Raw genomic sequence first — 15,428 nt, forward strand, 5'->3', positions numbered from 1 at the left:
TAATATATATATATATATATATATATATATAAGTCGTAAGAACAGGTGATGTGCAGAGAATTGCTGGATAGTAGGAGGAAATAGAACAAAGGGTTGTGACAGTGTACGTAATGATACATGCTGGAAAAATAATAGCAATAAAGACGGAAAACTGATGTGTAACAAGAATAATAATAGTGATAATGGTACAGTCTATGAACGCATAGATATATTGATATCTTCGAGCTCGAGTCGGTCATCTGCATCCTTTTCGAGCCTTTCGTAATCATCGCCGTCCGTAACAATGAACTGTCGGATCCAGGTTTTCAACTTGTCACCCCAAATGACCGGTACGAGAGATACAAATGAGACAAGAAGCAGTTTGAGGATGAGTGATATGGAGAATATATCTGCTGTAGAAGTGAGTTCGCCAAGGACTTGGCCTGCCTGTGCGGAGATGAAGTTGTAAGGCATTGAGCCAAAGAAGGTTGACCAAAAGAACGGGAATACAGGAATGCCGAGAAATGGCGAGACCATGTTAATAACCCTATTTACAAGTTTAGTCCTTTTCTTTTTCTTCCTTTTCAAGATCGAATTTCCCCTTTTACTTGCCAGTATGGAGTGAATGGAAATAGCCGTACGAACAATAGCCACCAGAAAAGCCCTACTGATCGGGTCTTATCCTTTCGCATCTTGCTTGTCAGCATTGTGACACGACGGGAAACCCAGTTGAGTTGCAAGAATGGTTCCGCAATGAGCATTGATAATCCGTAAGCTAACGTTGCACCCGCTGCTGTTAAGAGACTGGTCCACAGCGATGCAAACAGGATACCATACAGGTAACCGTACAACAAATTAAACAGGATTGAGCCGGGAATAGAGAATGCCTGTTGCCACAGATACAAGATGGAAAAGACCCCAGCAACAGTGAAGCTATCAGTCCAGGTTGCATCCGTCATCTCTTCCAGCTGCTTTGCAATCGTTTGGATATCTTCCACGGTACGTGGCAAGTTGATTTTCAGTACATGGTGCGCGAGTGTTAGTGACAACAAGAGCGACGTAATGCCAATGGCGGCAAATATCAACAGGCGCAGAATAATTTGCCCTTTTCTTGACGTTGCACTGGAGGAGGATGTACTTCCGACGTCAATATCACTAGCATCGTTCTCTATCTTTATCGCGAGTTTATCAAGGGTATCGCCGTCGCTCGTCATGGAATACGGACGGAAAAAGGAACGAAGCAGAAGAAAGAGAAGAGATAATGAAATTTCCTGGAAATTGACCCTTGAAGTTGTATTATTTTTTTTTTCTTCCGCACGCCCGCTCGGCTCACTTCGGGCCGCCGCCAGCAGCAGCAAGTTTCAGATGAACAGGCTGAAAAACTTTATGCTTGTTTGCTGTGTCTAAAAATCATCTATGGTATGAGGGGCATGAGTGTAGGTGTCTTGTTCTTGTATTCTGTCCATTCATCCTTGAAGAATCGCAGCAACGTGTACTCCTCGTACGCTATCCGTTCCGAGAAGAATTTGTGAAGCCAGTAGATGAAAAGAACCATACAGATAGGGTTTATCAATAGTACTTGAACACCAACAGCCCACCAATAAAACCCGAAGTAGGATGGATGGCGCATAATACTGGTATACTAAGGTAAGCTTCTCTTCCAAAGACTTTACGTGCTCATTCCTCTGCATACCTGTATATACCGTGAGTTACTAGGACATGGTCGGGCTCTTTCGCGTCTGCAATGTGATGGGAAAAGTTGTGGCGCGCCGAAAACATGGCTGTAGTTCGGCAGGTTTGTCCAAGTATAACTAGAAATAAACCTATTTCGAGATTGCTTAGAAAACTAGATTTGACACCTTTGCTATGTCGATTCGTACCGATATAATTTATCCACCCGAAGGTTTTCCACGAGGGGAACAAGTAATATTCAACAATGAACTCTACAAAAGCTGCAGCGTGAGCAGCGTGATAGTGCGCACTGTGATTGATCAGATACGCTGCAAAAAAATGTAAGCAAGCTGGGTAACCATGGTACGATCTGATAGCTTACAATCCAAGGTTAATTTATCTGGATTAAAGAGCGCAGTAGCGAGGTATTCAAGGAAATGGAAAAGAGCCAGCGCAGCCAAAAAGATCCCAAACTGCGGCGGCTGTCTGCTTGGGTCACAGAGCACCGCAAACAATAGGCCTCCTCCACAAACTAGTCCAAGTAGAAATCCATACGTGGATATATTCTGGGGTGTGTTTTCGCCGTCAAATAGTCGGATCCTGTCGTCTCGTGGAGATTTGTGTGCAGAAAAAGCATCTGGATCTGCGCGTGATGGCCGGATTAGTCGAATGGTATCTTGGCTCCGGTTCGTTGCTCTGCTGGTAAGACGTATTCCTTCATCACCATCGTTGTCATCACTGTGCTGTATAGCATGCAGGTGCCTGGCACTATCCGAAGATGTCATTTCGGTTTGCGAAAGCGGTCAGACGCACTACCGACATTCAAGCAGCAGATCCAGAAATGGAAAATCATTACATGTCCAGCATTTTTTCCTTTCGAGCAACGCAGCAGGATCTGTTCGCCTAGCGCATTGAAATTTACCTTGTAAACAAGTGTGACAAAAGTATAGTCAAATGTATAAGATAATGCTTTGAGAAGAATGTGTAAAACCATTGATATCAAGACGTTTAGCAGCACCAACGGATTCCAGGAATCTCTATCAAGAAACACAGCCTTCTACTATTGCAGTGGATTCCCGATAATTTCAAGGCCTGGGTTACAGGGTTTTGCTTGAAAATAGCGAGACTTGAAAGTTGATGGGAGAAATCTTACTAGGAACCTACCTCTAAGTATAAGAAGACGGTTTGCGGATTTTATTTCGAAGCAGCAAGAAGCTAGACTTTAGATGTAGTTTTCTCTCAAACATCGATATATGCCAGCACCGGCCTGAATAAACCGGATTACGAAGGCGCTATGCCTGCAGGAGCGAAGCGGATGCAAAACCGCCGCAGAATGGAAGTTTATGAAGGCCAAGCGAGTTTATTCTACAGACTCAGATCAGCCATGAGCGAAGCGAAGCGTGAAACGCTTGTAAAAAAAAAAGGAAAAAAGATCGTCTTCAAAAGATACTCACGGTCTCTATTGATTCTCCTTATTCAATAGTCGATCTTTTTGCTGTTTTGAGTTTTCTGTATACTTAATCTTACGAGCAGTTAACGACATGTATCGTCGCTCCGACATCAAAACGTGGCTTGCATGCTCTTTGTCCCTTTCCATAGTTCTTGCATAAAAAATGTTTAACGAAGTCGCCCTGTCTTCGTCCGACACGGATAGCACAATATACGTATGGGACATTCGATCTGGCTCGACAGTGTTTTCATTCAAGCAATCCAAAGCTGCCAAGGGATGCGTAACAACCGTTGCCAAGCAAGGCGCTTGTCTGCAGATCGGTGCCATACTCGCAGCGCAAATTGACCGTGCGGTCATTAATGTCTACCAGTGGACTCGCGATCAAGCACAGCATAAAATGACGACACCCGAGAAGCTTGTTTGTATAACTGCCTCGAATCAAGGCTCACTTGTGGCAGGCGCGACCGCGAACGGACGCGTCTACATATGGCAAGTGTCAACAGGTCTCCTACTCAAGGTGTTCGAAGCGCATTATCGACAAGTGACACGTATGGTATTTACGGGCGACGACTCGGCACTCTTAACAGCCAGCGAGGATGCCTCCGTACACGTATGGCTCGTCGGACAACTACTTGAGCACGACACCGATCAAGGACGGCCATCGCCGCTTTACTCTTGGTCAGATCACACGCTTCCAATCACAGATATCAAAGTGGGTGCTGGATCACTGACTTCTGCACGTGTGTACACTGCAAGCTTGGATAGTACCGTCAAGGTGGATATTGGGCGAAAAAAAACATAGGAGAAAAGCGTAAATCATTCGACTTACACAGCATAAACATAGATGTGGGACCTAAATACAGGCGAACTGCTCATCACCTTTTTGTATCCTGAACCAGTGTCATCCGTGGCTGTGGACCCCTCAGAAACCAAATTGTTTGCAGCCTGTGAGAAACTCATTTATCCAACCGATTTGTACAGACGGCGACATGAATCATCGTACGGAGGACAAGTCATCGAGGCAGCCGGATCAGGAGGACGAGTGGAGTCAATTGGAATTAAGGAAACAAACATCGGTGTTCAACAAAACAAAACTGCTGGACCGATGTTTGCTGGCCACAGGTAAAAGGAACAATGTGAAAAAAAGAGATGTTTATGGGAAATCTGACAAACAGCCGCGCGGTGCAGCGATGTAATCACATCTTTGGATTTATCATTTGATGCAAGCTTGCTCATATCTGGATCGAAAGATGGCAAATGTATTGTATGGGACGTTGCAAGCAGACAGGTGCTCCGCAAATTCGAATCACACAAGGCTCCAGTGACCAACATTTTATGCATGTTACGACCAACAGAGCTAGATACAGGTAGCAGCAGCGCTGGGAAGATACTCCCAATGCCGTGGAGGCCATTAAAACGAGCAATTGCAACGGAAGAAGAAGAGCAACGTTCTGATTCTTTACAAACTCTTATGGATACCTCAAAGGTAAGCTTGTCAATGCAAATATCGAATGTCATTCCCTTTCCTGAACAATATTACAGGATATGAAGAAGCATCAAGAATTACTGGAGAATGGCCTTCCTTACTCCAAACTTCCATCAGCACTCAAGTCCGTAAAGGATACTCAAGCTGCATCAAGCACTCTGAATACTGGAAACTCTACAGATGCATTGCAAGCACAGATATCGTCACTAGAAGGCGAACTCCTTCGTCTTTACGAACATCACAATAAGGTTAAAAGATTACATGACGGCATGTACAATACCATGGTCGATCGCTTCATGGCGAAAAGGCGGAAAAAGACTAGTGATCAACAATAAAATAGCATACGTGCTAAGCATTGACAATGCATATGAAAAATATTAGCTTTCCCCAGTCATAGATTACCCGGACTTTGCATTCGCGTCAAAAACCAGCGCTTGATTTTTGTACGCGCCGCCCTTTGTCCGCTTCAGAGACCATGAGTCACCAACCTGTGAGTGTACTGGATAATTAATCCTATGCTAACTTGTGTATGGCTTGTAAGTATCAATCGAGACTCATTCGCTTGCTTTATCCACAGAATGCTCTGAGAGCGCCACAGAATGAGGGCGACCAAGTCGCAGAAGGTCTAAGTGGGGTGGGATCTTCAATCCCAAAAGATCAGATTATACCCGATAATATTAGCAAAGAAGAAGAGGCGAAAGATCGGGCACTCATGGCTGCTCGATTAGTGCTTCGAGACAATAGTAATAAGAGACGCAGACTGGTAAGAGACTTCTCTCATTCTTAGGTTCTACCCAGATCTAGCCAACCATTTATATGTAGCTACGAAACAGAAGTATCAGCACAGCATTGCAGAGCAATGAACCTCAATCTTCAAAAACTGTACAGAATACAAACGACAATAATCGGATAGAATCGTCCTCAACAGTCGCTGTACATACACAGACAGAAAGCAAATCCACCAATGCTCCCAAAGAAGCTGAATACAACGAGGTTGAAGAGTTTTTCAATGATAACGCCGAGCGATATCAAAGCAAACAAGAAGCCCCAAAACCCGTTCCTGTATTACCCATTGTTGTTCCCGAATACATGCGAGATCGTGTACGAGCGATGTCTACAGCAGCAAATACACAGAAAGGACACGATCGACCAGATAAGAAAGAGATCATAGTACGGCCAACAGAAGGATCTCGTTCAGGCGTCCTGACGATAGATCCAGAAACACAGAAAGCAGCAGTTGCATACGAACAAGAACAAGAAGCCAAAACAAAGGAAATCAGTGAAGAAAACTATCAACTTACGAGTACCGCCGCAGATGATCCAATGCTTGTTGCTGAATATGAAGAAGAAATTTTCGCATATTTGCGAGAAGCTGAGGTACAATTTTCTGCCTTCGCTACAACAAAACAAAGGAAAGGTTGCTTATTGTTCCATCGCATGTAGCTGGAAACATTACCGGAAATAGATTACACTCTGAACAGTGACATAACACCACAGATGCGCGGTGTGCTGGTCGACTGGTTAATCGAAATACACTACATGTTTCGGCTACTTCCAGAAACCCTATTCCTCGCGGTCAGCATCATCGATCGATTCCTCTCAAAACGTCTAGTCTCGCTCGGAAAAGTACAGCTTGTTGGCGTCGCTGCCCTGTTTATTGCCACAAAATTCGAAGAAATGACCTTACCGCGGATAAAAGATTTCATCAACATGACAGATAAGACCCTGAAAGAAGATGAGCTAGTCAGAGCTGAACGATTCGTTCTCGAAGTCCTGGACTTTAGAGTTTGCTACGCGAACCCTCTACACTTTTTACGGCGGGTCACCAAATCGGGTGGATTCGATGTGCATATGCGTACGCTCGCGAAATACTTTCTGGAGATCTCATGCGTAGATCACCGATTCATGAAGATACCCCCATCAAAAATCGCTGCTGCATCTCTCTGGCTTTCACAGCGTATGCTCGCAAAGGGACAATGGGTGAGTTCGATCACAATCGTTCGTGTGATGAGATTAATTATCATGTACTAATGGTTGATCTGCTGTAGACCGAGGAGAGTGTGCGACTTACTGGATATAGGGCAACGGATATAAAACCAGTTGTACAACTCATGCTCGACTATCTTTCTCAACCTGTCATGCACGATGCCTTTTTCAAAAAGTGGGAATCAAAGCAATTCCTAAAAGCGAGTGTATTTGTTCGCAACTGGGTCAAACAATATTATCGAAACCGATGATTACATCTCATGAAGAAATAGCATTATCTACTATCTAATAATAAAAAATGCACAGGCAATTGCATAAAGGGAACAAGTTGTACTTTCGATCTCACCGGCGTAACGTGACCGTGACAGGTTGGGAGGCAGACACAGAATAGTTTCATAAAATAAACTCTACTACTGTACTGTAGTGGACTAAGTTGTACAACGAGTTGAATTTTTAAGACATTCAAGATACCCTGATGTGAGCAGCATACGTACTATGTACATCCTCTGTCGAGCATCATCCTCCTGTTCAAATAACCTCGATTGCGCGTTATGAACTCTTTCCAGCTTCGCCGGCTACAGTATCACATGCAGCGAGCACATCAAAACAAGAAATATTGCAGTTTGCATATTCATTTTACAGACATTTTGCTTGTGATCAACAGCAAAAATAGGAAAAAGAGAAAGAAAACGGCGCCGTAAAGTTGCAAAGTATGTCGTCGGGGAGAATATTGAAAGCGGAATTATGCATTTAGGTAATAATAGAGAGGAAGGCTAGAAGACAGAACATACAAATGTGCTTGCAACTTAAATAGGTAGAATGGATGCTGCTTGGCGGCCAATATACGCTGTACCGTAGCGCAGAGTTGTGACGCCTCCAGGTATATACGAGCCAAAGTACCTGTGCAGAGCGAAATATTGATTGTTGGTATCTTGGAACAGTTTCCCTGATTTCCTTTTTGAAGCTCACCATACTAATGCGACGATCTGAAGTATCGCAGATATAATTGATAAGATATAGCTTCGTACCTAGCGATTCTAGTTAGATAAAAAATCATTGCAAAGATATATAGTCAATGGGTTCATGTACCCCCAATGAGCAATATAGGGTGAGTGCCATTGTGCCGAGGTAAGTGAGTGTAAAAGGTAATCGTTCAACAGACATCATATGTCGTAAATGCTGCATTGGACCTCGCAGCAAGGCGACACTCACAAGGATCAATATGCTGCCGACTACGGATGTTTCATGTTAGGCGTGGCGCGATTCAAATTTTAGCGCATAACTTACGGGTGAAGGTCGCTGCGAACTTTCCAGGAAATACAGCGATCATCGGCAAGAACAAAAGGAAAGCCTGATAAGCAGCACCTGATAAGTCGATCGTTGTCCAACGCATTGTAATACCATCACTATCATTCTCATACCAAAAAGAAACATGCAATGCCGAGACCAAGACATAAGGCAAAGGCCATGATCCTCTGGATGCAGATGAGTAACATGATATAGATAAAGTATGATAACGGGAGTTTACCTCGACTCGGGACATTTGATACCATGGTTCTTCTTCCTCTTCGGCGGAATTCAGCGGGAGGTAACCTTGTATACTGTTGGAGACATTGGAGAATAGATTGGATGCTGAAGAGCGGATGGAGACAAAGGGATTCTCAGCAGTGTTGGAATTGTCTGTGGGCAAGGATATGCGATTTGATCGTGACAGATTGAAACTCTGCAGAGAGCTTCGAAACGTATTTTCAGTGGTTGAGGACATTGCCGCGCGCGCACTTGGCACACCCCCTCCTTTTTTTTGTTCGGCTGCTGGGATGGAAGCTCGAGTTACACGAGCTCGGTTTCATGTTCTGAACCAGGGGCTGCGACGTTTGAGGGTTGCAAATTGCCAGGTTTGCTGCATTAAAGTGACACGATAAAGTGTCCTTCAAACAAGAACTACTCTTCTTCTTTCTCCTTCCATTACTACTTTACTTCCTTTAGCCTGCTAGCGGTCGTATGCTCTATCCGAAGCTCCTCTACGTGTGTCTCTACACGATATTCGGCTCGGCAATACCGTACTTGCCCTTATTCTACGACGGTGCTCTCCATTTGCCCTCGGATCAGATTGGCATTCTGCTCGCGATTGCACCTTTTGTGCAGAGCGTCGCCTGCCCCGTATGGACGGTTATCGTTGACAAAAGGCCCAACTGGCACGGCCCTTTAATGTCTCTTTTATCCATAATTGGCGGCGCTGGTATCATGTCCTTTTTGATTCTTCCTGCATTACTAGTCAAGGATGACGAGGGTTCGGAAGGCAAGATGGATAGCAACTCGTCATCGTTGCTCACACTGGCAGTAACTGCTGCGCTGGCTTTTGTGTTTGCGTTTTTCGGCCAGCCCGTTTCTACATTGGTCGATAGCGCTGTTTTGAAAATCCTTGGAGACCAAAAGATATTGTATGGCAAGTAGCCAGCGATAAAGACAGAGGAAGAAAGATGATGGTTTATTTACAATGCTATAGGTAACCAGCGATTATGGGGTTCTATCTCTAACGGTGTCAATATTCTGCTTGTTGGCTTGTGGATCGGCTACGCGGGCATCAACGTCGCATTCTATGTGTTTGCGTTCGGTGTCGTATCCTTTGCCATTTTGGCCGTTTTCATACGATTCCCAACTACCTTGGAAGCTGGGGATCACAATTTGCACGACGACGAAACTGAGAGTCAGCGACAGCCTTTACTTCGAGGAGGAGCTCCAATGAGTATCAATCGCTACACCACGGATCAGCAGGCACCTGTTGCATCATCTTTCTTTACAGCCTTGACCAATGCCGTCACTGGCAGCAGCGTCGCGGATCACAATTACGTCGATGATCTTCCGAGACGGGATAGCACCGCAAGCTATGCCAACACTGAACTGTTAGATGAATACGATGGTCGCGCACTCAACTTGCTTTGCACAACCACCACCGGCGCTGCGATGGATGCACAGATGGAAGCTACGCAGCGTATAGCTAACATGGATCACTTGCCACCGCTTGGTTTGGTACTTTCAACTATCCCAACAGTCGAGACTACGCTCGCTGCTTTTGCAGACTTGGGTCGTCTAGAAAGCAAACCTATCCAGAGATCCACGCTGAAATCGCCACGCGTTTGGACGTTTTTGTTGACGATGCTTCTTTTCGGTGTCTCATATTCGATGATTGCACAGTTCTTGTTCTTGTTTCTGCGCAACGACCTTGGCATGGACTCGTCACTGATTGGTTGGACGGGACCTATTGGTGGTGTGGCCGAAGTAACAACATTTTGGATATCAAACAAGGTAAAAGGTCCAATAAGGAAGCGGGCTGGGATTTTGGGTACTAAATGTCGTCGTTATAGCTTCTGGAAGAATACAGTGTAACAGCATTGTTACTCTTTTCGCACGTTGCCCTCATTGCACGAAATATAGTTTATACTATTCTCACGCCTAATCAGCTCGTATCCACAGTGATCGCACTTGCGCTGCAACTTTCTACAGGTAACAACAACAAACATTGTAGGAGACTGCTCGATTTAATTTATTTTTTTATTTTTATTTTCTAGGCTCCGCATATGCACTCGCATGGTCCACTGCAGTTTCTGAAGTCGACACATTCTTCCCGCCTGATCAGCGTGCAATGGCGCAAGGTGTTTTGGCGGCACTTTTCACTGGACTTGGTTTTGGTTTCGGATGCATCGTCGGCGGTGCTGTCTACGAACGATTTGGAGCTACCTTCCTGTGTTACACTTCTGCAGGCATTGCAGCAGCAAGTTTAATCATCTTTTTACTTGGCCGTACAAGTCGAGCTTAGCCATCTCGACCACACGCATGTTTCACATTTCCCCGTTTATCTACATATCAAAAAAATATATACCTAGCAATTTTTTTGTTTACACATACATTTCCATGCGAAAAAAGATATAAAAATGATTTGAAACAATGGATTTTGAAGCCACAAAGAGTTTCACTAGGCTACCAAAAATCACTCTAAAAAAGTGAAAGCAGCCGGCTGCATGCTTTGTAGCAACGTCATGAGAGATCGATTTATTCCCATTGTTGCAACAACAGCGGTGATCTGTCGTGGGAACTTGTTCTCCTGACCTTTTTCGAAAGCGGGCGGAAGCAGCCACAAACCCATCATCATCAACCAAAGCGGATGGATAAAAAGCCCTTTCGTTATTTTATCCGGGCCCAGACAACATCCAGGGATAAAAAAGACCTTGTCCATGTGGGAAACTAGGATACCGCCATCAGCAGTTGTGTTATCAAAGTTTACAGCGGTGATATAGTACAAGTTCAATTAACCCATCCGTGTTTATGCCGCTCCCTTATGGCTGTGTTAATAGGACTTGTCGCAGAGAAACAGTAGAACCAGTGAGCGACAACAGTTATCGATAGGAGGTCACACGATATAAGACCATTCTGGGAGCAAAACAGGGTCCTTTATTCACATCGGCTTGCTTACCTAACGGGAACTCGAGCGCAGTGGTGTTTGCTGGTAAGCAGTCATTGGTCGTGCCGCTGGTGGTAGCTGTTGCACAAGACCAAAAAGGCCTCGAATCAGTTTTGGGTTGTGACCCCAACCTGCTCCCACGCAGAACAACTACATGTATTTTGACTGTTGTTGCTGCTGTGCGTGATACGCCACGCACGCACGCACACAGCCGGCATATTTAAGCTTTTTTCTTTACGTTTTTTCTCTCAGCATTTTTTTCTTTTTTCTTTTTTCTTTTTCATTCCTCGAGCCGTCAGATGACACAAACCGAGCAAGCTGACCCAGTCTTTCCTGTTCCAGAGCGTCTCCTAAACGCTGGCTGCCCCAAACCCTTCATCTCCAGTATGGAGCAGTACAAGCAGATGTGGGAGGAGAGCGTCAATGATCCAGAAAAATTCTTTGGCAATGTAAGTTCTCTTTTTTGATAAGTTTATTATTATTATCGTCACCGTCAGTGCGCACGATTTAATAATAGTAACTAACGCTGACACGCGCTCGACCAGCTGGCGAGGGAACTCTTGACTTGGTCCAAGCCGTTCACAACTGTAAAGTCAGGCAGTCTCGCTGGCGGAGATGTTGCATGGTTTTTGGATGGTGAATTGAATGCAAGCTTCAACTGTGTTGATCGTCACGCGCTCGCAACCCCAGACAAGGTAAATAAATGCGTTGTTTAGAGGGGAAGATGCAGGTCGTCCATACCTTTGGCGTTTCACAAACCGAGCCCGGTCCAACTCATTAATGCATTGGGCTTATCCATGTTTGTTATATACTTTCATTTTAGGTTGCCATAATTCACGAAGGAGATGAGCCTGACAATGTTGTCAAGATAACGTACCGCGAGCTCTTGCAAGAGGTCAGCCGTTTCGCCAACGTCCTGACATCCTTAGACGTCCGCAAAGGAGATAATGTCTGCATCTACATGCCCATGATCCCCGAGGCGGTGTATGCAATGCTCGCTTGTACGCGTATTGGTGCCTTGCACTCTGTGGTCTTTGCAGGTTTCTCCGCCGACTCCCTTAGAGACCGCATCCTTGACTGTGGTGCCCGAGTCGTGCTAACCGCAGATGAAGGCCGCCGTGGTGGAAAGAATATCGCAACAAAGCGCATTGTCGACGCTGCTGTCAAGGAATGCCCATGCGTAGAGCACATCCTCGTTTGCCGGCGAACTGGATCAGAAGTTCCATGGACACCAGAACGTGACAAGTGGTGGCATGAAGAACGCGCAAAGGCTCGTCCCTATTGCCCACCTGTGAACATGAATGCGGAGGATCCCATGTTCCTCCTTTACACGTCTGGCTCCACCGGTACACCCAAGGGCGTTCTGCATACCACGGGTGGCTACCTGCTTGGTGCAGCTGCAACAGTCAAGTATGTCTTTGATTATCACAGCGATGCAGGTGACATCCATGCCTGCATGGCTGATATCGGCTGGATCACTGGACACACATACATCGTCTACGGCCCTCTGTTGAACGGAGCGACCACTCTTCTCTTTGAATCGACTCCAACTTATCCTGACCCATCTCGTTTCTGGCAAGTCGTACAAAAGCACAAGATCACTCAGCTCTACACCGCACCTACAGCTATTCGTGCCCTCCGCCGACTAGGCGACAAATGGTTGGAAGGCTATGATCTGTCCAGCCTTCGCGTTATTGGATCTGTCGGAGAACCTATCAATCCTGAAGCATGGGAATGGTACAACGAGCAGGTCGGAAAAGGCCAGTGCTCTGTTGTCGATACCTACTGGCAAACAGAGACCGGATCCATCATTGTCACGCCCTTGCCTGGATGCACTCCTACCAAGCCTGGATCTGCCACGTTCCCATTCTTTGGCATCAAACTTGAAATTTTGGATCCTACCACCGGCGCTGTCCTTAAAGACAACGACGTTACCGGTATTTTGGCTATTGCACAGCCGTGGCCCTCGATGGCACGCACTGTATACAACAACCACAACCGATACCTTGACACATACTTGAACCCTTACCGCGGCTATTACTTTACCGGCGACGGTGCTACTCGTGACAAGGATGGCTACATCTGGGTCCGCGGTCGCGTTGATGGTAAGTTCTTGAACATGGGAGCCAGTTAGCAGCAGCGGATACTAATGATTGTATGTTCGTACGTTTTAGATGTCATCAATGTCTCGGGCCACCGTCTGTCAACAGCCGAAATCGAATCTGCCTTGATTCTGCACCACGCCGTTGCTGAAGCAGCTGTTGTTGGTGGTCACGATGATCTGACAGGCCAATGTATCCATGCATTCTGCACACTTAAGCCCAACGTTGATGCGTCAGAAAGTCTTGAAAAGGAACTCATCTTGCAGGTTCGCAAAGTGATTGGTCCGTTTGCTACACCGAAGCGCGTCTACGTGAGTGTTGATCTTCCCAAGACTCGTTCTGGTAAAATCATGCGCCGCATCCTTCGCAAGATCGTTAGCCACGAAGAGGACCAGCTCGGCGACATTTCTACTTTGGCCGACCCATCCGTTGTTCAGGCTTTGATCAGCAAGGTCAAGTCTTCTGCATAAATATATTTATTATTTATATATTCTATACGTATGGAATTTGTATGCCAAGCTCCAGCAGGAAAATATAAGCAATAAAAAATAGCACTGTTTGTCCTATCTGTAATAGCTGCATTGCATGTTTTGCGATGCTGCCTATGTATTGAAATACATCCTTTATCGCAATCAAGCCAGCGCCGCAGAGGTCCTGCCAACACGAAAACCTTCCTAAAGCGATTCAAGCAAATGTTTGTTTATTGTAAACATAAATACAAGCAATATACAAAACTTATTCTGATTTTTCATGCAGTTCACCGGCCCAGACTGACGCGTTATACTTTGCGACATTGTTCATCAAGGCGACCTGGTCGGCCACAGCCTTCAGCGTGCCAAGGACGATGCCGTTACCGGTCGAAAAGTCATACATGTAATAGTGCAATCCGGTTTCTTGGCAAAACTTTTTGACAAGAGGCACGCATTGGCGAAGATTGTGGCGTGGCAGTCGAGGAAAGAGGTGGTGCACAGCCTGGTACTGGAGCCCGCCGTGGAACCAGTCAAACCATTCGGGGCAGTCGACGTCCATCGTCGTACGCAGCATCTTTGCAGGGAACGGTTCCTCGCGCCCCAAATCCTCGGTGGACATGCCAAAGTGGGACAGAGTGATTTGCACGTGCAAGGGGAATGTCAGCATATACGAGATCATCACGTACGCGACCACCATACCCCACGACGGCATGTACGATAGCACGTAGCTGTACCAGCAAAAGAAACATGCGATGCCAAACAGCTCTAACTTGCGATTGCGCACTTGTTTGTTGAAGAATAGGTATTCAAAGGAAAGGCGGTGCAAGTTGAAGCGGCCAAACGCAAGGATCAAGTAGTAGAGGTGGTGCTGATATTTAATAAAGAAACGCGCGGGTGCATCGAAATTTAGGACGCGTTTGTAGTATGTCGAGTAGAGATTGTTGAAGAAACGGGTAGTGATGGCGAAGAAGGGGAGATGCTGGATATCAGGGTCGTGTTCGGGGTGGTTGGTGACAATATGGTGAACGTTGTGGTTATGTTTCCACCATCCAATCGATAGCCCGCCGATAAAGTCTGCAATGAGGACACCGATTAGATGGTCGATTTCTACACGTCCAGTAATCTCGTTGTGTCCGGCATCGTGCGCGGTAAACACGAGTTGGTGCCAGAAGCATGCCATGCAGATGGCACTGAATATGAAATGCCAGGTTTGGCTGCCATCAAATGCAAACCAAAGCGAGAGGTATATAAATAAGGTGTATCTACAGCATTCTTTTGCGTATCGCCAATAGTTGCATTCAAAAAGACCTCGGTCTGCAATCTCCTGCTCTAACCGGCGGTACGCTGCACGCACAAACTCGCGATCATTCACTTTGCGGTCTGTCGATAGGTCGCGCGCGTGATACTCGTGGAGTTCGCTGATGGCATTGTCAAAGGCTTCAATGCTGAAACCACCGTTCCACGTTGCCTTGAGCTCTTTGCTGCTGTCCTGTTTTGTTGCTGCTGCTGCTGTTGCTGTTGGCGGTAACGAGTTGTCAGGAATTTTTGGCGTTGGCAAATAGTCACCGATACAGAACCGATGGATCAAGGTGTTGTATACTCTGGGAGGATGCATTGATCTTACTTCGTCCGTCACCTCTTTCCCGAGCACGTTCCTTATCGCCATGTCGCCTCCGGGATGGTATGCAAGGAAGCGATCCACTTTGTACACCTTGTTCTCAAAGATGAAGAGCGCCTCGCCTTGCTTGACGCGCTCCTGGACTTGCTCCTCCGTAACGACCTTGCGCGGAGGAGGCGTCGGTGAAGACTCGACATTGGGCGGCAT

General features: G+C 46.0%; 8 protein-coding genes across 8 annotated transcripts; 4 read left to right on the forward strand and 4 right to left on the reverse strand.

The window, feature by feature from the left end:
- Nucleotides 1-192: 192 nt before the first annotated feature.
- VTP01DRAFT_3282 (uncharacterized protein) lies at nucleotides 193-1,193 on the reverse strand (the record flags this gene model as incomplete). Its single annotated transcript, XM_069381836.1, has 2 exons — nucleotides 193-526; nucleotides 592-1,193. 2 exons carry the CDS (start codon nucleotides 1,191-1,193, stop codon nucleotides 193-195), a joined length of 936 nt encoding a protein of 311 aa, XP_069236440.1.
- Nucleotides 1,194-1,393: 200 nt separating this feature from the next.
- On the reverse strand, nucleotides 1,394-2,435 carry VTP01DRAFT_3283 (uncharacterized protein; the record flags this gene model as incomplete). Its single annotated transcript, XM_069381837.1, has 4 exons — nucleotides 1,394-1,613; nucleotides 1,673-1,802; nucleotides 1,860-1,979; nucleotides 2,033-2,435. 4 exons carry the CDS (start codon nucleotides 2,433-2,435, stop codon nucleotides 1,394-1,396), a joined length of 873 nt encoding a protein of 290 aa, XP_069236441.1.
- Nucleotides 2,436-3,263: 828 nt separating this feature from the next.
- VTP01DRAFT_3284 (uncharacterized protein) lies at nucleotides 3,264-4,921 on the forward strand (the record flags this gene model as incomplete). Its single annotated transcript, XM_069381838.1, has 4 exons — nucleotides 3,264-3,875; nucleotides 3,945-4,222; nucleotides 4,289-4,586; nucleotides 4,643-4,921. 4 exons carry the CDS (start codon nucleotides 3,264-3,266, stop codon nucleotides 4,919-4,921), a joined length of 1,467 nt encoding a protein of 488 aa, XP_069236442.1.
- Nucleotides 4,922-5,061: 140 nt separating this feature from the next.
- VTP01DRAFT_3285 (uncharacterized protein) lies at nucleotides 5,062-6,823 on the forward strand (the record flags this gene model as incomplete). The annotated part of the gene is made up of 5 exons (XM_069381839.1): nucleotides 5,062-5,076; nucleotides 5,164-5,349; nucleotides 5,409-5,963; nucleotides 6,030-6,566; nucleotides 6,635-6,823. 5 exons carry the CDS (start codon nucleotides 5,062-5,064, stop codon nucleotides 6,821-6,823), a joined length of 1,482 nt encoding a protein of 493 aa, XP_069236443.1.
- A 555-nt stretch (nucleotides 6,824-7,378) lies between these two features.
- On the reverse strand, nucleotides 7,379-8,337 carry VTP01DRAFT_3286 (uncharacterized protein; the record flags this gene model as incomplete). The annotated part of the gene is made up of 6 exons (XM_069381840.1): nucleotides 7,379-7,472; nucleotides 7,542-7,600; nucleotides 7,662-7,804; nucleotides 7,860-7,923; nucleotides 7,994-8,047; nucleotides 8,101-8,337. The coding sequence occupies 6 exons, from the start codon at nucleotides 8,335-8,337 to the stop codon at nucleotides 7,379-7,381; spliced, it is 651 nt and encodes a 216-aa protein (XP_069236444.1).
- Nucleotides 8,338-8,573: 236 nt separating this feature from the next.
- Nucleotides 8,574-10,389, forward strand: VTP01DRAFT_3287 (uncharacterized protein; the record flags this gene model as incomplete). Its single annotated transcript, XM_069381841.1, has 4 exons — nucleotides 8,574-9,018; nucleotides 9,079-9,878; nucleotides 9,938-10,076; nucleotides 10,142-10,389. 4 exons carry the CDS (start codon nucleotides 8,574-8,576, stop codon nucleotides 10,387-10,389), a joined length of 1,632 nt encoding a protein of 543 aa, XP_069236445.1.
- Nucleotides 10,390-11,330: 941 nt separating this feature from the next.
- On the forward strand, nucleotides 11,331-13,603 carry VTP01DRAFT_3288 (uncharacterized protein; the record flags this gene model as incomplete). Its single annotated transcript, XM_069381842.1, has 4 exons — nucleotides 11,331-11,480; nucleotides 11,577-11,726; nucleotides 11,855-13,136; nucleotides 13,206-13,603. 4 exons carry the CDS (start codon nucleotides 11,331-11,333, stop codon nucleotides 13,601-13,603), a joined length of 1,980 nt encoding a protein of 659 aa, XP_069236446.1.
- Nucleotides 13,604-13,868: 265 nt separating this feature from the next.
- On the reverse strand, nucleotides 13,869-15,428 carry VTP01DRAFT_3289 (uncharacterized protein; the record flags this gene model as incomplete). Its single annotated transcript, XM_069381843.1, has 1 exon — nucleotides 13,869-15,428. One exon carries the CDS (start codon nucleotides 15,426-15,428, stop codon nucleotides 13,869-13,871), a length of 1,560 nt encoding a protein of 519 aa, XP_069236447.1.

The sequence above is a fragment of the Rhizomucor pusillus genome, assembly GCF_041956525.1.
Source record: "Rhizomucor pusillus strain CBS 183.67 unplaced genomic scaffold VTP01scaffold_16, whole genome shotgun sequence".
In the NCBI taxonomy this organism is placed as follows: domain Eukaryota; kingdom Fungi; phylum Mucoromycota; class Mucoromycetes; order Mucorales; family Lichtheimiaceae; genus Rhizomucor; species Rhizomucor pusillus.